This window comes from Nyctereutes procyonoides, unplaced genomic scaffold (genome assembly GCF_905146905.1).
Source record: "Nyctereutes procyonoides isolate TBG_1078 unplaced genomic scaffold, NYPRO_anot_genome, whole genome shotgun sequence".
NCBI lineage: Eukaryota > Metazoa > Chordata > Mammalia > Carnivora > Canidae > Nyctereutes > Nyctereutes procyonoides.
The window spans coordinates 53,633,008-53,655,017 of record NW_026575140.1 but is presented as its reverse complement, the minus strand read 5'-3'; the positions used below and the strand labels follow the sequence as shown (position 1 = coordinate 53,655,017).

Sequence of the window (22,010 nt, the reverse complement as noted above, 5' to 3'; positions counted from 1 at the left end):
GATTTAGACACTTCTCACTTAGATTGTTTCAATACACTTAACTCTACAATGTCTCCCCCAACCTGAACCTGCTTCACCGCAACCTCTCACATAGCCCATCAGGCCAAATACTTAGGGTTGTCCTTGACTCTCCTAATTTCTCTCTCTCACATGCCCTGTGCCCAAACACAAATTTGCTGTTGGCCCTATCTTCAGATATGCCCAGAATCCCACCACCGTGCACCTTTTATGCTGCTACTCCCTTGATCTGGGCCATTGGCGTCTTAACCCAGTACCTTTCTAACTCATTTGTCTGCTTCTCCTTTTGCCCATCTTTGGTTTATCATCAACAGAGCAGTCAGAGTGATCCTTTCAAAATATAAATCAGAGCATGCCACTTTTCTGGTCCAGAACTATTTCCCTGTGAAGGATCTTTTGCTCCTTCCCATCTGGATGGTGGTGATGGTGGTTTCAAGAAGCAGCTAGTGAAGCCACAAGGTGTGGTGAGCCCTTCACTGGCTCTGCTGACAGTGGCTGATTCTGCTGGGTCTTTGGGTGGCACGGTCTGTCTTTGCTGCTGCCTCAGATGAGAGCTTCACAGCTGACATCACTTCTGTTCTGTTCCTTCTCTTGACACAGAACTCCCAGCTCTGACTTGGGGTCTCACTCTGTCCCCTCCTGGCATCTTCAGAACCCACTCTCAGCCTCACTTCTGGATCAGGAGTCCTCATGAGGAAGGGGGGCTATTGGGTTGAAGAAATGTTCATAAAAGGCCTACATGTTGTTACAAATTCCCTGCCTTTACAATTTACTCTTCAAGTCTGTCTGGAGATTCTTCGATTTATTTTGGGGTTTCAAATAATCTCAGGCCACCAAACTTACCTAAAGTCGACAGGTTCAATAATTTACCATGATATGCTCATCAAGACTCTTGGTTGCAAGTGAAAAAAAAAAAAGAATTCAAGTTCACTTAACATTTAAAAAGAGAGAGAAGGAGGGAGGGAGAGAGAGAAAGAAAGAAGAAAAGAAAGAAAGAGGAAAAAGAAGGAAGGAAGGAAAGAAAGGAAAGAAAGAAAGAAGAAAGAAAGAAAGAAAGAAAGAAAGAAAGAAAGAAAGAAAGAAAGAAAGAAAGAAAGAGGAAGGAAGGAAGGAAGGAAGGAAGGAAGGAAGGAAGGAAGGAAGGAAGAAAATGAAAAGACAGGAGGAGAAGGGAAGAGAGAGAGAGAAAAAAAATTTTTGAGATTATGTGATATATTTATCAGGATCCTTTTGATGGCAGCTGACCAAAATCCAACTGAAGTTGGTTTAGTCAAAACAAGTTGGTTCCGATAACTGGAAATTCAGAGACAGAGCTTAATTTAGACAGGGCTAGAGCTAGATCCTCAGTAAGCATCCCTGTTCAGGGAAGCAACCCCCATGGCCCTGGCAACCACAGACCTACACTCTCTTTGCTTGGCAACCCTATTGTAAGAAGGAGTTTGTCTTTCCCTGGATTTTCTGCCAAATTCCTGCATAAATGCTCAGTGGCTCTGATTGATTGGCCCCTTCAGATCATTGGTTTGCCCATACTTGAACCGTCCTCTGTGACTTGGACATTCTCTTGACCAAGTGAGGTTCCAAGGCCAACCACTGGAGTCAGCTCCACGCAAACTATGAGGACTTGGGAAGGGAATGTTCCCCAGAGGAAATTCAAACTCTGTTTCCAGAACAGGGATGAGAAGGTTTTATTAGGCAGGCAGATGGGAAAGCTCTAAGAGAATAGCCTATGTGAGGTGTGAATTCATATGAGAACATGGTAGGTGACCAGAGGGACTCAGAGTAGGAAGGAAAATATCTCTGGGCCTCCAGCCTTCTGCACACTAGGGATGGCTCTTGATTATCCCGGGCTCTCTCTTCTCTTTCTGTGGCTCTGAGGGGGAAAGGCCTAGGAAGTTTCGCTTTTCTCTTTAGCATCATATTCCTGGTCCTTGAAGAAGGGAGAGTGTCTCACCACCAGCCTTTTGTCACCCCACTCAACTGACATCACCCCCACCCAACAACACTCATGGTGCTGACAAGATGGTGGAAAGGGTTCCTCTGTTGTTTGTGATGCTCTCCCTCTTGATCCTCCTATCCCAGGGATAGGGGGTGGGGTGCCTAAAGAGGAAGAAAGCCAAAGAGGGGCTCGAATGCTTCGAATAAGGAAAAAGGGAAGAGGAAATTTTAGCGTGACCTATTTCAACGTCCTGTTCTATTGCAGAAGAGCCATAAAATGAGCCTTACTTATACGCCTTCTCTGGGGAGCGGCCCCATTATGTCTTGGAGGGACCCTCCAAGTCACAGCTGAAGAGCTATCAAGCTCCCATCCACAATGCTGGTGATTATTGACCTTGGACCCGAGGTCATAGACCCTATCTGCAATCAGCAAAACAAACAAACAAACAAATGACAACAGGAAAAAAAAACCCAAAACCAACTCTCCAATTTTCTCAAATCTCCCAAGATTTAAAAAGGAACAAAAAGTTACTGGTGTGTTTGCTGACTGCAGTGATTATGTGGTTCAATCATTTTGATTTACAATTGCATCTTTGTCCTTGTAGAAATAACTCCCTGCAGCTGAACGACGGGAGATAGAAATGGATTAACCTTCCAGCACGGGCATATAAGACTCGTTCTAGGGAGCAGGCCTTCATTTGAGGTTAACAAAAAGTCTCCAGTTTCCATGAATACAACAAAATTAAAGAGCTTTCTTTTTCTTCTCCCTCTGCTTTCCTTTTCTTCTGATCTGCCGCGAAAAGGGAATTATCAGCAGCATCTAAGCCTCTGTTTTATTTTTCCCTTTATGCATTTTGCATCATAAAGCATTTGAGTCTATTTAACGTGTTCCAGGAGCTCTGAAGTAATCTTTGGTTGTTGTATGAAAATAGACTGCAGAAAAATGAGAGATAGAAGGTCATCCTGCCATGTAAAGTTTATGGGCCATATTGCAAATACAAGTGGCTTTTTTACTTCCAAGAAATAAACAAATCTGAGTCTTCTCTTTGCATGTAAAAAGGCCATAAAACCAGGCCAGTGACTCTCAAACCCAGGTGGCCATTTGCATCAGCATCACCCAGAGGACCTGTTAAAACACAGATCGCCAGACCCACCTCCAGAATTTTTGGTTCAGGAGGTCTGGAGTGGGCCAGAGAATTCACATTTCTAGCAAGTACCCAGGTGATGCTGCTGCTGGTGGTCTGGGAAACACACTCTGAGAAACACCACCCTCCACTGACCTGAATGTACAGAGGAAAACATCCCTCCTCGAGAAATAGGTGATTTCTGACATGCTTGTATTACTATCACTTTAGTATTTCCTCCAAAAAGACTATGAATATGGAAGCTGGATGGAGAGCCAGTTCTGTTCTGGTCTGGGCCACTGGGACTCTTGCAGTCCCCTTTTTACTTGGCCAACATCTGTCTTGTTGGGATGGTAGACATAAACAAAGACCAACCAAATAAGAAGCAGCAAATGCTCTCTCTTCAGAGCTCACTCTAGCAAAAGAGGCAGCCATCAGCACCCAGTTTTGGCCGAGACTCAAAGGCAGCAGAGGCCTGGGAGAGCTTCATGGTGGGGAGAAAGGGAAGGGTGTCGGGTGTGTCCTGAGGAAGGCTGGTGGCCTGCAGAAGCTGGGGGTGGGCACTAGGAAATGGGGCGCCCTATGTGAGCAGTCAGGGGAGCGTGTTCGACTTTCTCTGGTTGGTCCTAAGTTGGAACCAGAGAAAAGAATTAAAGAAGTTGTCGACTATTAATTGAGTTCTGGCCATTGGAGCCACTGTTACTGAGGTTTTTGTCTGTCTTCCTGGATTGTTCCGGAGGTGGGCATCTGACTTCCTGCTCATCTGACTTACAGACAGCAGGCTGGCTTCCTGAGCTAGTTATTGTAGATAATGGGTTGGTCTCCTGGGCACCAGGAGGGTCACGGTTGTGGGTTAGAGTTCTACTTTTACATATGGTCTGACCATTGTCTGTCCATACATTCAATCTCTCAGGATGCGCAGTAGATACTCACTTTTTATAGCTTGCAAAATTCTTGGCATACCAGACATTGGTCAATTTCAATTAAATAATGACTGATTTTTATTTATGACATGCCCACTATGAGCAAAGCATCATGAGAGACACATGGAGTTTTATAAGATACAAGTGCAATGTCAGTGAGAAGCAGCCTAGGTCATGCAAGCATCAAGGGGAAAGAGAAGTCAAGGCACGTGTTGCCTAGAATATCTTACCATGCTTACTGTTGAGGGAGGAGGAAGAGGGAGTCCAGTGTGCCTTGGTCCCAGGGCCCTTGGTCCCAGATGAGAGCTTAGCTTTGCCCCTTCCTGTCGGGAGTTGGCATGTTTCTCTGCAGGGTCAGAGCCCCAGGACCACCTGGTGCTTTTCTGCTGCAGGTGGATGACCTGAAGGCCAAGCTGGCTGCCCAGGAAGTAGAGCTGAAGCAAAAGAATGAGGATGCGGACAAGCTGATTCAGGTGGTCGGCATAGAGACAGACAAGGTGAGCCGAGAGAAAGCCATTGCAGACGAGGAGGAGCGGAAGGTGGCTGTCATCATGCTGGAGGTGAAGCAGAAGCAGAAGGACTGTGAGGAGGACCTGGCCAAAGCAGAGCCAGCACTTGCAGCCGCCCAGGCAGCTCTCAACACCCTCAATAAGGTAGGAGGATCATCTGTCCTGCTGCTTACCTCTCACAGTGGTGGGGGTGGCAGGAAGTGGCCCCTGTGACCCAAAGACAGCTTGGTACCCTGGTGCCCTAAAGAGATCCAAGGGCAAAGCTGGATGCTTAAGGTAGGATCCAGCTGTCACTGCTTTATTCATTAAGCAAACATTCGCTTATTTTCTTTAAAGATTTTTCTTTATTTACTCATTTGAGAGAGAGAGAGAGAGAGAGAGAGAGAGAGAGAGAGAGAGAGAGAATGAGTTAAGGGGAGGGGCAGAGGGAGAGGGAGAAGCAGACTCCTCACTGAGCAGGGAGCCTGATGCAGGTCTCAATCCCAGGACCTCAGGATCATGACCTGAACCGACGGCAGACGCTTAACCCACTGAGCCCCCCAGGTACCCCTGCAAACATTCATTTACACTGACGATCTATCAGGCTTTACAGAGTACCAATGACATCCCAGGCCTTTGAGTCTGAGAACCAGTCAGAACAGGAGATGCCCAGTGTTCCAGACCTTCCACTTCACAGATGACAAAGCCTGGGCCCTGAGGGGAAGATCGGCTTACCCAGAGTCACAGACTCGCTATTAGAGCCAGGCTTAAACTCACACCCTCACAGTCCAGCTCCAGAAACACTCAGCTCCGTAGCCCATGGTCATTTTACCCATTACATACGACAGGACACACGAGCCTTATAAAGCCCTGAGAAAATTCTTAAGACCTGAGACTCAAACACATGTTGGCTCCAAAATATGAAAAGAAAAAAAAACGCTACATAAACAAAATTAGCAGATATTCAAATATCAACAATATGTAGCCATGTGTCAGTTAAAGTCCTATATGTAACCATCTGGTACAACAAGCGTGACCTTTGAGATGTATTCACGGGGTACTTTTATTTGGGTTCCCTTGAGATGTATCCCTGTCTGTGTGTACTAGGGGGATGGTAATTAGCTGCTTCTTTTATTTTTCACAGATTAAGCTTCTCTCCCATTTGGATAACCGTGGCTGAAGGGCAGGGGGAGGGAGGGAAGAGATAGGAGCAGACTCCAGTCACAGGGAGCAAGCTTCAGAGGGGGCCCCAAAAGCTGACCCTGTCTGTGTTGGGATGCTTACATGGTGACTTCTCCTCCTCCTGGGAGTCTGGCAGTTCACTTGCCCCTTGGCCAAGATCTAAAACAACCTGTGCTGGTTCCCCTGAGCAAGAGCTCACCTCTGATCCATGGGGTCACCTGTGCCTCCTTTCCCGCAAATGCACTGAGGGCATCAGCCACCCCTGCAGCACCATCTCCCTCGCTCCGTGATGGGGGCAACTCCAGCTTTTCTCCCGCATTCTCAGTTTCTGGGGTATGAGCTAGACCCCAGGCCACTGTGTCACACAAACTATACCCCCACATCCTCCCTTATAGGTGGGGTGGGTGGCACTCACCAGTGGGCCTCTCTTCATCTCCACCTGCCTGATGCTTTGACATATTTAGTGCAGGTGAGACATTTGAGATGCAAACACAACGCCTCCTGCGTCACCCTGGAAGGTAATATCTAGCAGTTTCGGGCTTCAGCAAATCTAAAACGGAATTAGGAATGCTGTAGAAGCCTGTAGCATATGGTTACATATAAATTGTAATTTGAGATGAATGCATTCTAGGATTTTTAAGATTTTATTTATTTATTCATGAGACACACACAGAGAGAGAGAGAGAGAGAGAGAGAGAGAGGCAGAGACACCGGCAGGGGGAGAAGCAGCCTCCCTGCAGGGAGCACGAAGCGGGACTCGATCCCAGGACCCCGGGATTACGACCTGAGCCGAAGGCAGATGTTGAACTAGTGAGCTATCCAGGCGTCCCACGTTCAAGGATTTTTTATGAAGAACTCTAGAATTATGCATTCTGGGCTTTTTATTTTTTATGCTCTAAAGGCTAAGGCACTGAGGGCCTAAGTGGCCCTAAAGAGACCCCCCATCAGGAGAAATCACCAGATTTCCTACTAGGAACCTGGGTACTGTGAGGGATGGACTAGGATTGCAGGGGTTGCCCAGTTATGCCACCACTTCTCAGCCTGAACCTGGTAGCAGGACCAGGCCAGGCTTCTCCCATCCCTGGACAGTGGCATCCGCTTGCACCTCCTGGACACTGGTGAGGCTGTGTACCCCTCCCTGCCACCACCCTTCCTCCTGCCTCAACCCTATCCATGTTTCAAGCTCAAACTTACATTCTAGATCAGTGTCACCCTTTTCTGATTCTTTGATCATGAACCACAAGACAACTTCATTGACGCACACATGTGAAGCATCTGCCATAAGTGTCTTACTAATAAGGCAGGTGCCTTTCATAACATCTTTTGACACAGGGGGTTAGATTTCCTAAAATAAGCTGAGTCCAAATACTAGGTGTGCTGTTCACTGGATTATCTCTGAGCATGATTTTCTCTCTGCTCAGCCTGTTTCCTCATCTATGCAAGGGTGGTAACAGTGACACAACTCCCATTAGGTTATGACAGGGATAAAATGACAGAATGTATGAAAAGTAGCTCAGAGGTGACCCTCCTGAGTCAATTTTTAAAATATTTTATTTATTTACTTAAGACATAGAGCAGGGGGGGAGCAGAGGGAGAGGGAGAAGCAGACTCCCCACTGAGAAGAGCCCTACACGGGGCTTGATCCCAGGACCCTGAGATCATGACCTAAGCCAAAATCCAGAGTCAGGGTTTAACCTACCAAGCCACTCAGGTGCCCCCACCTGAGTAATCTTTTTAAAAGAGCAGTTGGACCACATCACCCCTCTGTTCAGAATCTTCCATTGGCTTCCCATCCTACTCAGAATAAAATCCAAAGTGGCCCACGAGACCCTACGATTTTGCCCAGTTCCCTTCTTCTGGGTACAACATGATTGTCTTCCTCCTGTCACCCTGACCTCCCCCTCTGCACTGGCCTTGCTGTGTCTCAGACACCCCAGCACAATCCCACTCCAAGGCCTCTGAACAAGCAGTCAGCACTATGTGAAGTGCTCTTCCCCCAAAAAGACCCCCACCCTGTTCTGTCAGGTGTTTGCCCAAAACTTACTCCCACAAAGAACAAGTAATAAAAGCAATTAACTAATTTCAGAAAAAAAAAACCTCAGGATATACAAGAAAGAAAATGTAACCCAAGGTGAACAATATTTACGATCATGTCATAATCATACTGAACATTAACTAAAAATTCAATATAACCATAATAATTAGGAGGGAAAAGAGGACAGTAAACATAGCTAAATATTCATACTCTAAGTAGGAAGACACTTGATAAAGTCTAAAATGAAAAGAAGGTGCCTGGGTGGCTCAGTCTGTTAAGCATCTGATTCTTGATTTTGGCTCAGGTCATGATCTCATGGTCATGAGATCAAGCCCCACATCAGGCTCCTCATTCAGCAAGGAGCCTACTTGAGATTCTCTCTCTCTCTTTCCTCCTCTGCTCCTTGCCACTGCAAATAAAATGGAAAAAAATATAGCAACATAGGCATGTTCTTTATCAATAAGGAGTGAAATCTAGAAGAAGCAGAAGAAATTGTAAGCATGGCTTCTGGAAAGCTGGAGTTGGAGTCTATCAGGCATGTGCTTTGTTCCAAGCCCTGCGGCCCTCTCAGAGTTTGTAAACTCCCTGCATGCATTACATGAGCAGAAATAGACTAAAATTTCAGGGGCTCAAGAGCTCAGAAGATGACATGGCTAACTGGCTGGCCAGGTAGGAACTAGGGAAGAGAAAGCCCATGAAGCAAGGACTATAAGGAAGAGAATTTTACTGGATGGAGGAGGGAGTAGAGAAGAGCATCCCAGAAGGAAGCAGTGTTTGCAGAGACCTGGATGTGCAGAAAGGTGCAGAGTCTCTGAGCCATGGTGCACGAGTGGGCTCCTCCGAAAGTGATCTGACCATGAGTCTTTCCAGGTGGGTTGACCGAGATCGTTAACAGTCCATGGCATCACTGCACAGTTTACCTGTGGACCATTGTTTACAGTCTACAGATCACAGGATGCGTGAGGGGGGCCTCAGACAGCATTTTTTAAAATTGTGGTATAAGTGACATGTAATAGTACTCGTTTCAGGCATATGACATAATAATTCAGTGTTTGTATATGTTGCATTGCTATAGTAAGTCAGTTTAACATCCATCATCACCACACATAGTTAATAGATATTTGTGTGTGCAATGAGAACTTTTATGATTTCCTCTCTTTTCAAATCTGCGGTGCAATATCGTTAGCTGTAGTCACCCCAGGACTTATTTCTTTTATAACTGTACCTTTTGACGCCTTCCACCCATCTCACCCGTCCCCCTCGCCCCACACCTGGTGAAGTGGAATGGATCAGCCTGTACTGCACATGGTCAGGACACTGTTGCTTCGTGGACCCAAGGACCCCTGAAGTATCCTCAAACCCTCCGCATTCACAGGATCCTGTATTTCCTGACCACTTCCCTGTTTTCTTATAGTTTTCAAACTTAAAAATAAATCTGTAGTTAATGCATAAAGAACACCTGTAAATCTGAGCCTGGTAGTAAGTCTCTGCTTTGGCAGTCTTATTTCACTTTTATAGCTAAACTGAAATAAATCCAGTGTAACTTTTCCTGCCTTAGTGGAGGAATGGTTTTGCTTGCAATTTCATGGCCTCTTCCCCTTGACAAATTTAGCTAGAATATTCTATTTGTTCCCTATGTATTTCTTACCATGAGCTTGCTACTTTATTTTACAAATAATATATAATGGCATTTTCATTATTAAAAATTATTCATTGGGTACCTGGGTGACTTAGTAGCTTAAGCGTCTGACTCTTGGTTTCAACTAAGGTCATGATCCCAGGGTTGTGGGGTCAAGCCCCACGTCAGGCTCTGTGCTTAGTGGAGAGTCTGCTTGAGATTCCCTCTCTCTATATATCTCTCTTTCTCCCCCTCTCCCTCTGCCCCTCCCCTTGCTCAATCGCACATGCACTCTCTCAAATAAAAAAGTAAAATCTTCTAAAAAATTATTCAGATAGTGTAGAATACATGGAGTAGGATATAAAGTCAACCCTCTTCTACACTACAGCCCCATTTCTCTCCCAAGAGAACTCCTGGAATAATATGGGGCATGGAATGGCTGGGTGGCTCAGTGATTGAGCTGCCTTCAGCTCAGGTCATGATCCCAGGGTCCTAGGATCAAGTCCCGCATTGGATTCCCCACAGGGAGCCTGCTTCTCCCTCTGCCTGTGTCTCTGCCTCTCTCTCTGTGTGTGTCTTATGAATAAATAAGTAAAAATAAAAAATAATAATATAATAATAATAATAATCATCATCATCTGGGGCATATCCATTCCAGCAATTTTTCTATGCATTTTTAGTTGTGCAAATGCACATATAAAATATGTCATATTTTAAATATGAATGGATAACGCCAACTTACTCATGAAGTAAGACCATTTCATGCCAGTACATACACTGAACTTGAATGCGTCATCGGATTCCATGCTATAATTTTACCCTTTTTTTTTTTTTTTTTGCTATTTATCCATTGTTGAGTGTTGGGTTTTTTTTTCCAGTATAAATATCCCTGTGCATAGATCTTTGTTGCATACACAACTATTTCTCTGGGCCAATAAGAAGTACAGTTGTTTGGTAGAATGACATGGCGGACTTGAATAATGCATCCTCCACCTTAGAGAGATTCACATCCTAATCTCTGGAACCTGTGAATTTTGCTCCTTATGGCACAAGTGACTTTATAGGTGTGGTTGAGTTAAGGGTACTAAGGTGGGGAGATTATCCAGCTGGGTCCCAAATACAATGTGATGGGGGAAGCAGAGTAGGGACAAAAGTGGATATGATGTGGGGACACAAGCCAAGGAATGAGGCCAACCTCCAGTCGCTGGAAGAGGCACAAAGCAGGTTCCAGGAGGATCCATCCCTGCCCACAGCTAGACTTGAGGTCTTCTGGCCTCCACAGCTGGGAGCTAAGACATCCGTGTTGTTTCAAGTCTCCAACTTTGTGTTAATTTGTTACAGAAGCAATAGGAAGCTCTTATCAACAATATGCTCTTTTTTCTGAAGATTTATGTATTATTTGAGAGAGAGCACGAGCGAGGGAGGTATGGAGGGAGGAGAGAGAGAATCTTCAGCAGATTCCCCAAAATGGGGCTCAATCTCACGACCCTGAGATCATGACCTGAGCCAAAATCAAGTCAGACATTTAACCAACTGAGCCACTCAGACACCCCCCACCTCCTTTTTTAAAGATTTATTATTAGAACAATATGCTCTTTTTTTAAATAAATAATAACCAGTCTCTGTCCAAAAAGGTGATTCTTGTCTATAGTTTTGAATATCACCTTTCCTATATCCTTGATATTCTTAGACATTTCAATCATTTTAACTTGTCTAAATAAAAGAGCAAAACATTTTTCACTTTTTTTCAAATTATGGTTGGTTTCATGTTCTAATGAGATTTGGGCATCTTTTCAGATATTTAGATTTCTCTTGCCCATTGCTTATTCAGACTTTTGTTGTTCGTTTTCTTGTAAGAGAGTTTCCCTCTTTTCTTACTAAATCATAGTAAATGATTTACTTTATAAATTATTACTACTTTATAAATTTTTACTATTAATCTCCTGGTATATATATCATAAATCTTTTCCTCCTTATCATTTGACTTTCAGTATTAGCAAGGAGATTTTATAATCAAATAATTGGGAAAATTCTAGTGTTTCCAAGTTAAATAGACTTCTTTCCTACAGGACTTGTTAAGGCCTGTGTTATGTGATAAGCCTGGTACTAAAAGGTGATAGAGCATGAGAAAATAAAACCGCAGGTGAATCTAACTTATGAATAGTGGTGTAAGACGCCTATATAAAATACTAGTAAATAAAATTTACCATACTGCCAACTGGCTAGTTTTCCCTATTATTTGCAGCCCCTTTGCAGATGCCCCAGCACAAATGTTAGCCTGCCAAAGTGGCCTTCCCAGGCCTCAAGGGGTAAAATCAATCCTCAAGAATCTTCTATCCTATTAGCCTTGTTTCCATTTTGGGGTGGGGGGGTTAAGCACTTTCTCGCTATCCCAAACACCAAAGGTGGATCCCTGTATGTTGCCTGTCTTTCCACCTGAATGAGCAGAAGGGCTTTGCCTGTCTTGTTCCCACTGCACCCCCATTTGCCAAATGCACAATGACATGAACCTTTAGTCCTTCATCTGTTCACCCAGCCAGTACTCATCGGCTGTTCTGGGTGCACATGATGCATCCGTGAACAAAGATCCTGCCCCTGTGAAGACTACATCCTAGCACAAGTGAGGGATGAGAGACAAGCATGATGACAGAGTTCTTTATTGTACAGTGTGTCAGAACATGTCAGATGTTGGAGGACAGAGGTAAAGGAAGCACAGAGCAAGGAGGAGCCCTGGAGGAGGCGGGGGGTTGCAGTTTTAAGGAAGGGGATCAGCATGAGCCTCGAGATGAGAAGTTTGGGTGGAAACTGGAAGAAGAAGCAAATTCCTCAGGCAGACACCTGGGAGAGTGGTCAAGGTCAAGGCAGCAAGGGGTCTCCACAGGGGCCTGATAGCAGGAGTCGGGTAGAGAAACCAAGAGTGCGAGCCTGATGTTTGCTCGCTCAAAATTCTGTCTGCCAACTGGGAACTGTTTCTTCCATCCTGTGTTCCTCCTAGTAGAACCATATCTGCCTGCCCTGTAGCCATTGGCTACAGGAGCCCTGTCTAACTAAAAAAGGTCATTTCCTAGAACATTTTTTTTTCAAAGATGATTGATTTAGAGTGAGTGTGCAAGTGGGAGGAGGGGCAAAAGGAGAAGGAGAGAGAGAATTTCAAGCAGACTCTTGGCTGAGCAGGGAACCCAATATGGGGCACGATCTCAGGACCTTGGGATCATGACCTGAGCCAAAACCAAGGGGCAGCCACTTAATCAACTAAGCCACCCAGGCAACCCCACCCCCACTCCGTCCCATGGACATTTTTATTTCCACTTGCATTGGAGAAAAGGTCTCAGTCCCTCCTGGGTGCAAAGTGATGGCCATGACCTTGAGCTGCTGCCCCCACTAATTCCAGGCAATTGTTGGACACCCATGTTGATGAACACCTGCTGCATGCCAATTCCTGGGACCAGAGCGACAGTGGTTAACAAGATAGATGAGACCATCCCTGTTGTCACGAAGGAGAGGAGATGGAAATTCAATAAGGAAAGAGTGGTGATCATTTCTGATGGCCCCAGGTTCTCTGCAGGTCATCAGGGTGCTGCTAGGAAATGATGAGAAGGGGAAGTCTTTCCGAGTGGGAGACGTCTGAATTCTGAATTGAGATCTTGACGGATGAGAAGGGACGGGCCATGCAAAAAGCTTAGCAAGAAGTGGTCCAGGCAGGGATCCTGAGATGGGGATGAGCTTGGCAGTCAATGTGCTGGGAGGAGGTGACCGTGGCTGGAGCTTGGTGACACATGGAGAAAGTAGCACAGAGTGAGGGCAGAGAAGTAGGTCATATGCCTTGCAACGCGAGGAAGCTTCTACACGAAAGAGAAGCACACACAGGGAGAAGCAGCCACAAGAGAAGATCCAGAAAGCCCGTAGACACTCCAAACACAGCTCCACTCGTCCTTACAGCCAGCTCCAAGCTCATCCCCATCACAGACATGAGTGAGAAACTCCCCTCTGTACTTGGTCTTTGGTCACTACTACCAAAAAGTTATGATTAATTTATCAGGAGCGATAAATATAAAAAAGACTGGAAGGAATCACACTGAAATATTAACAGTGACGTATCTGGGTTGTAGAATTCCATTTCATCTCCGTACATTTTTATATCTTCTTAATTCATGCTGAACTTATACTGGTTTAAAGTCATGGAGTTTTGTTTCTGATTATATTTTCTGATCCTGCGCCCTGTGCCCCAGTGGAGGCCACCACGGCAGGTATGCTAGCACACCATCCTATGTATACTGTCCTTCTATCCACCACTGCCCATGTCACCCAATAGGTTTTCACGACGAAATGTGGAAATAGTTTCAGAAGCAAATGGAGCATCTTCCCAGCTGCCTCCATTAGGTGCAGGAAGTAATCCCCCTCATTTGTAGATTTCCAGGCCCAAGGGCACCCCAAATTCATTTGGCACAGGTGATCTAATCCTTAAAATCAAGATCTTCCCCCACTTGGGGCCCCTGGGTGGACCAGTCAGTTGAGCATCTGCCTTTGGCTCAGGTCATGATCAAGGGTCCTGGGATCGAGTCCCACATCAGGCTCTTTGTTCAGTGGGGAGTCTGCTTCTCCCTCTCCCTCTGCCTGATGCTCCCCACTGCTTGTGTTCTCTCTCTCAAATAAATAAAATATTTTAAAAAAATTCACCCCCCCCATAAAATCAGCCCCAAAAAGCAAGTGCTTTTGAGGTCACATGGTGCTCACTGATGGTCGCAATAAACCTGAAATCAACTGTACGTGCATGTATGACACAGCTTCACTCACACATCCGGGGTGCCCCTGCTCCCAATTTACAGATGGAAACACAGGGGCCTGGGAAGTCAAAGTGACATGCCAAGGCCAACCCTTTTGGCCCTATTTTTCTAGTGCAAATGGTGATTGGAGCAGAGGACAAACCCCCATCCAAGCAGGGGCAGTGACTATGCCCGGCTTCCAGGCTGAATTATTTCTTGGCAGAAAACGTCAGGACAGTCAAGTGTAGTTAGAACAGGCTCATGGAACAAAGAAGTTTAATTAAAGAAAAAAACAAAATTTGTTGGGTTACAGGGCTATTCTCTTCGATCCAAGATGGGAAATTAATTTATAATAACCTTATCTTTTATTCAGGGCACGCTGCCTGTTTCAGAGTATGTTGGCATCCTGCTATTTTTCTGTTGAATGTGAAATAATTGTGTGTTTCTAATGGGCAGCGAGACCGCTAAAGAGCTGAACAAACGGAGCCGAGTCTTGGGCTCGCCATGGGGCGCGTCTGAAGCCACTGGGGGGAGTAGCTTTCGTTTCCCTCTGATGAGTCATGACATTTAAAATTCAGAGGGCTCCATGGGCCTCAAGGCAGCCTTTTCAGAATGGTCATTCTAGAACCCACGTGCTTTCGTGGCGCATTCGTGTTTTTCCTGACAGCCTCCTCCTCTCTCCTCAGACCAACCTGACCGAGCTGAAGTCGTTCGGGGCCCCCCCTCCAGCTGTCAGCAACGTCACGGCCGCGGTGATGACCCTCACGGCCCCCGGGGGCAGGGTGCCCAAGGACCGCAGCTGGAAGGCCGCGAAGGTCACCATGGCCAAGGTGGACGGTTTCCTGGACTCCCTCATCAACTTTGACAAGGAGCACATTCACGAGAGCTGCCTCAAGGCCATCCAGCCGTACCTGCAGGACCCGGACTTCAACCCCGAGCTGGTGGCCACCAAGTCCTACGCGGCCGCGGGCCTCTGCTCCTGGGTGGTAAACATCGTGCGCTTCTACGAAGTGTTCTGTGATGTGGAACCCAAGCGCCAGGCGCTGAGCAGGGCCACCTCGGACCTCACTGCCGCCCAGGAGAAGCTGGCAGCCGTAAAAGCCAAGATCACTGTAAGTGAGGCTGGAGGGCCCTGACCACGACCCCTGCCCTGCCAGGTGGCCTCTGTGCAAACCACACACTCCCCCATTTCCCAGCACCTAAGCAGCTCCGGTTTTATGGTTTTTTATTTTTTTTTTAAAGATTTTATTTATTTATTCATGAGAGGCACAGAGAGAGGCAGAGACAAAGGCAGAGGAAGAGAAGTAGGCTCCCTGTGGGGAGCCCGATGCGGGACTTGATCCCAGGACCCCAGGGTCACGACCTGAACCAAAGGCAGATGCTCAACCACTGAGCCACCCAGGTGCCCCAGCATCCTGGTTTTTAAAGAGAGGCAGGAAAACCAAAGTGAGATGCCAAAGCTCCTGATTTTTCAAGAGAGGCACCTTTTCCTCTTCCTCAAATACTGTATAGTCCATACGAGATAAATTCACCAGGCCTTTGGGTTTATATTCTCTACACTGTTCTGTGAAAGCTTTTAGAAGCAATAGTACATTATGGTTTGGGGGGTGGTCCCTTGACCATAAATCTAAAACAAGGAGGGTCATTAGCTTTTATTAACCTCCCAGTGATGGTTTGATCAGCTCTGCCTCTCTCTAGGCTGGGGAATGGGGTGTTTGTGGATCAACACCTGTTTGGGAGAGAGTCCCCTTGAACTTCACCTTTGCCCTTAAAATAGATGCTACCAAAGCAAGATTAGAAATCGGGACCCCATGAGATAGCAGAGTGGTTGAAAATGCAATCCAAGCTTGTACCATTTATGGACATGTGACCTTTACGAAGGTCTTTAAAATGCCCACGCTGGGCAGTCCGGGTGGCTTAGCGGTTTAGCGCTGCCTTCAGCCCAGGGCATGATCCTGGAGACCAGGGATCGAGTCCTGCATCGGGCTCCCCACCAGGAGCCTGCTCCCTCTGCCTGTGTCTCTGCCTCTCTCTCTGTGTCTCTCATGAATAAATAAAATCTTTTTTTAAAAAAAATAAATAAATAAAATGCCCAAGCTTCAGTTTCCCGAAGCAAAATGGACACAGTAACATCTTGCTTAATGAGAACACAGCGAGGACAAAAGGAGGGCATACTTGCAGATCCTAGCCCGTAGCCCACGTGGCGCTGGGGCCACTGCCGTGGTCACGATGACCACTGCTGCACTACCTCTACCCCTGTCCCCCTCTTCCCTCTACACATGCTCTCACACGTGTGCACAAGCCCTGGGGACCAGGCACTCCTGTCATCAAGTTCAATCCCAAACCGTTCCTTGGATCTTTCCTTCCCACTCATGCATCCCAGGCAAATAAGATTCTTGCTGCAAATTAGTCATGATGGTAGAAAGGGTTTTACAAATTAGAAGTAAAATTGCAGACATGCCGCACACTTCACACAACATGGGTTTATGGATTGCTAGATTGAATTCTGTGGCTGGTTCAAAGAACCTTGCAACCCATGTCTCTCCAAAGAAAAGATACTTTGGTGAAGCAGCTAATCTCTCAGCATGCTTGCTTTATAAATCCAGATGTCCGTGGGTCAGTCTAGAACAGGTGATAATCACTGTAGCATTGGCCCTCTTCAAGGAACACCATCACATCCCCATGACTGATTTTTAAGGGAAAAAGCCTCCCGATAATTTTCGTATTCTGCAGTTTCTCCCAGAAAAACATTTTAAGAACTGCATTTTCAAAGATTTTTTTTTTTACTCAAGTTATTTTAACTAAGGGAACATTTGGTGCAAAGGGAATGTTTTCAAAATGTTGATACCTATTCAGTAGCCAACATTCACATGATGGGCCCACTCAACCTGTGAAAGCAACAAGCATATCTTTCAAATACTTGGCTACCTTAGGAAGACACTTCTTTTCTGCCAAAATATTTTTTGAAAAAATGTATTCTTGCTTCAAACAACTTCCTCTCCATGCTTTGCTTACCCACATGCCCGTCGGCATCCCGAGAGTTTCGGACACTCCACCACTGAGGACAGAGAAGACGGGCTTACACCCAACCCTAACATGGAAGCCAACCCAGGCGAGGAAATTCTTCCCTCTGTGACATGGAGGCCATCACTGGCCTTCTCCAGTCCCTAAGACTTATTATTAGGATTTTAGGATACTTCCAAGGAAAGAATACTATATTCAAGATAAAATTTAAAAAAAAAGTGTATTTCCAAACAGATTATAAAATACATGAAACATGAGTAGTGGTAGTGGCTGTTATATCTGGGTGGTATATTTTGGATGGGTGTGCTTGTAGGTGTCTTCTTTTTTTCTATCATGAGCATATATTAATGTTATGATTTATAAAAATAATAGTAATAAAAACAAGCAAGGCATTTTCATGGAGCATATACTGACACATAAGTAAAGTATCAGAGAAAGGTACTAATGAGAAACAACACTCTCTGACCCTTTGCATGCTTGTGCCTGTTTCAAAGGACTGGTCATGCCACTCAGAGCCTTTATACTAGTGCCTTCAATGTGTTTCATTTGGCACACACATGGTCTTTGTAAATGATTTCATTAACTGCCAGTATTTAAATCAACAGGAGATTTTCATAAAAATCTGATTTCTGGCCAGTCTTAAAGTAATCAGAAGATTCCCAAACATCATGAACTGACCCTAGAGTTGAGTAGCACCTTCCTATCCATCCAGTTTTGTCATAGGTCCCGACCAACGCCAGTTTTCTTTTTCCAATGCCAGACTCATCTGACCAGCTCACATCATCTCCCCACAGCCCCTGCTCATCTGAATGTCATCCATACTATGTTGACATCCCTGTTTCTTGATGTACCTTATGCAGGGAGATTGGCTTTCTGCTGGATGGGGCTCTAAGAGGTTCATATGCATGTCTTCTCGATATCATCATAACAACTACTTCAAGTTAATGTAACTTGTATTTCTTGCTCCAGCACATAGGCAGCTTCCCTGGAACTTCCTGTTTTCAAGATAAGATTATTACCTGTTTCTTCAGCTTTCTCCAACCTCCCACTGCCCAACTTCAGTTATCAATACTGATTGTTACATTTGCTTTTGAATCACCAAGACTCAAAACATCTTCATTCTGTCCTGTGACCAAAATTAAGTGTCCCATGATCTGTTCACTGGCTGATGGGGAAGGGTGAAAAATCAATTCCATTTGCATTCTATGAACCTGCCTGTATTGTTCTTAGGAGACCTAAATAGTACAATTTCCTTTGTTTATGAAAATTGCTCTTTATTATTTATTAGGTAACAATCCACAAAATGCTCTTTGAGCTAATAAACAAATTCTGAAAACGTGAAGGATATACAATAAACACATAAAAATTACTATTTTTATATGTAACAATTGAATGATCCAAAAAAGGTGATTAGGAAAACAATTCTTTTTTATTTTGGGGTAGTTGACACATGGTGTTCTATGAGTTCCAGGTGGGCAGCACAGTGATGTGACAAGCTTATATGTTCTGCTATGCTCACAAGTGTAGCTACCACCTGTCGCCACATAGCGCTATTACAATATCACTGACTGTATATTCCCTATGCTGTGCCTTTCATCCCTGACATTTATTCCATAACTGGAAGCCTGGACCTCCCACTCCCCTTCACCCATTTTGCCCACTCCCTCCTCCCCTCTGGCAACCATCAGTTTATTCTCTGTTTATATATGTCTGATTCTGCTTCTTATTTAAAACAATTCTACTTTTTAAGCAGGCTCCATGCAGGGAGCCTGATGTGGGACTCAATCCCCGGTCTCCAGGATTAGGCCCTGGGCTGAAGGCAGGCGCGCCAAACCACTGAGCCACCCGGGCTGCCCAAAACAATTCTACTTTTAATTCATTTCCTTTTTTAATGCAATCTTTCCCCCTCCCCCTGGAATTTCTACTTGCCTTTTGGTTTTTTTTTCTCTGCCATTAATTCCTTTTGCTTAGCCTCAATTACTCTTAAACTCTCCATGCAATTCAGTATCCTGCCACTTCCATTTTTGCCTCCAAGACCTTCCTCTCTTGTCCCAGACTCAGAGCTCCAATCAGTGTTGGAGAGCAAACATGTTCACTGCTGTCTCAGGTTGGTTCCAGTGACTTCTGGACCACTTGCTTTCTCCTTCCTTGATTTCTTCTCTAGCTTGCTGGAGCTCACTCTTAAGTAACTTTCTCAGAAATGTTAAGTAAGAGGGAAATTTTCTGAATGATTTTGGTCTGGAAATGCCTTTATTTGATTTTTAAACTGACCTGACAATTTTGCTGAGTACTGGATTCTGATGCTAATTTTTTCCCCCTTAGGACACTGAATGCCTTACCCTTTTCTTAAGTGAGTAGTTTCATGAGCAGTCAGGGTCCCATTTCTTTGTCAATGCACTGTGTTTCTACCTTTCTGGAAGTCTTTCCATTTTTTTTCTTTATTCCTTTTTTTCCCCCTTGAGATAGCATGAGTGGAGGAAGGGGCAGAGGGAGAAAGAATCCCAAGCAGTCTCCATACCCAGCACAGAGCCTGACATGTGGGTTGATCCCATGACCCTGAGATCATGATCTGAGCCAATATCAAGAGTTGACGCTTAACCAATAGAGCCACGCAGGTGCTCCTTTTTCTTTATTCTTGGTGTCTATTCTTTATTATTGGTGAAACTTTGTAGTGATGTGCTTAGCTGCCATTTTTAAGATTCATTGTGCTCAGCATGTGGAGACTTCTTTTCCTTGACTCTGGAAAATTATTGTATGTTATTTCTTTGGTAGTCTTCCTCTGTTTCCTTTTTGATCTTACTTCCTAGAATGCACATTTGTTGGATATTGGACTTTCTGATAAGTCCTGTTTCCTCAGTCACTATGTCTTCTTATACTCTCTAGATTTCCTCAAAGTCATCTTTTAACCCTTCCCTTGAATTTATTATTTTTTTACATTAACAAGAATAATAATTTCTGCAACAGGACTTTTGTTTTTGTTTTTGTTTTTGTTTTTCTCTCTGCTCCTTTTGCTAGCATTCTCTTCTTGTTTTATGAATGAAATATCTTCAATCTTCCTAAGAACCTACTCATGAAGGATTTTATGCTTTATTGCCCTCTTTTGACTAAAGTAATCTTTTCTAAGGTGTTTTTTTTTTCTCCCCCCTTATTTACCTTATCTAGGCTTCATCAAATGACTTCTTGTCCTTTCATGTTTATAAGAGGAGTGCTCAAAAGTTGGTTATAGCTTTCCAGGCAGGAGCAGATCTGACTAACTGGCAGAATTTGTTTTTGGGGTCAGTTATGTTGAATGCATCCTTGTTGCCATAATGTGGTTTTCTCTCTGCCACTATTGAATCTCTTGCTGGTGACATAGACGCCTGATGACTTTGGACACTGGGCACGTGGGTAGAGATGGGGAAAGAGGATCCATCAGCTTCCAACAAACCTTACTTTCAGCACCCCCCTCCATCACACCTGATGTTTCCAAAACCCCAGTGCATGTCCTCTTTGGTGAACAGAGGCCTGCTCTGTATTGTAGCTTCCTATACCCTACTCTGGCAGTTTCCACTCCTCTATGAGTCCAGTCTGCCATACATAGATTGGAATCTCTTACTCTTCAATGACCCTCAACAGTTGCTCAGTGTTAAGGATTTATGATGTTTTTATTTGTTTCATAATTATTTTAGAAAAGTCTCAGGAAAGAGAGGAGGTAAATGAGTGTGGCCAGTCTGCCATCATCAATTGGATGGCTCACCACCTGCTTTTCAAAGTGCTTGGCTATATAAACTTGGCACTTGATTTGTTTCTCTTGGGACATGGCAATGGCCAACAAAGCAGCCTGAATTCCAGTTATTGCATAGACACAAGACACATTCAGAGGTATCTACCCTGCGTCCCTATGTCTTGATGTATAAAATATATATTCTGGAGGCAACACAAGCTACATACCTCAATTCTAAACTCTTGATGAATTTAGAAAACACTGAAATCATGTCTTCTTACAAAATGTCCCTCTACTTTGGGGTAATTGGACAGAACAAATGAGGTTAAGCGGTAGTTACCTGTACTCCTAGGATCTGAAAGCAAAGGGATGGACGTCTTAGACTGCACATAGCCCATCTTAGACTGCACACAGCCCAACCCCAAACCACAGACCTGCTGCAGCAGACATACTGTGCATCCCTCCCAGGACCCTGGCATCCTTCTGACCATTCTCAGGCCACCCTAGGCTTCAGTACACTTTTGCTTCTAATAGCAGCACTGCCATTTTTGGGGTATGCTCCTGCAACCCCTTCTTCCCCACTATAAGGAGAAAGAGGACTTATGCACCCCCATCCATTTCCATCATCCCTCTTGTCCCTGCACCAAGGACCTAGGTAGGAAAGCTCAGCCCCCTCCCTTGGGTCAGGACCAGCCTGGACTTCCACCAGGGCTCCGCCTGAGATCACTCCTAATTCGCCAGCCTTTCCTTGTCTGCCCTGCCTTCTCCAGGGGGCTGGAATTACTGATAGACTTTGTGTTCCTTCATAAACAGCACCTTAATGAAAACCTGGCCAAACTCACAGCCAAGTTTGAGAAAGCAACAGCCGACAAACTCAAATGTCAGCAAGAAGCTGAAGTGACCGCAGGCACCATCTCCCTTGCAAATCGTCTGGTGAGTGTGAGACTCTGCAGCCTGAGCCTTAATTATATTAGCTGAGCTTGTCAAGTGCCAGCGAGGTGCAAAATAGATGAGCACAGCTTAGCACCGCTTTGACTTGGGGGAAAATATTAAAATGTGCTAGGAGGCGGGCGGAGGTGGGGATGGATATTAAAATGTGCTGGGATGCAGGGACTGAATCCTGAGAAGCGTGAATGCATGCCCTGGTCTGGTCAAGAGAATTTTCCTACAAAGACGTTTGGGAGGATGGGAGCCCTT

The 22,010-nt window shown here is 45.0% G+C and overlaps 1 protein-coding gene across 1 annotated transcript in view; it reads left to right on the top strand.

Moving 5' to 3' along the window:
* DNAH9 (dynein axonemal heavy chain 9) overlaps positions 1 to 22,010 on the top strand; it is a 325,287-nt gene that overhangs the window by 215,035 nt on the left and 88,242 nt on the right. The window contains exons 49-51 of the mRNA XM_055307050.1: positions 4,393 to 4,653; positions 14,773 to 15,198; positions 21,627 to 21,746. Coding sequence (XP_055163025.1) covers positions 4,393 to 4,653; positions 14,773 to 15,198; positions 21,627 to 21,746 — 807 coding nt within the window. The remainder of the gene's footprint in view (positions 1 to 4,392; positions 4,654 to 14,772; positions 15,199 to 21,626; positions 21,747 to 22,010) is intronic.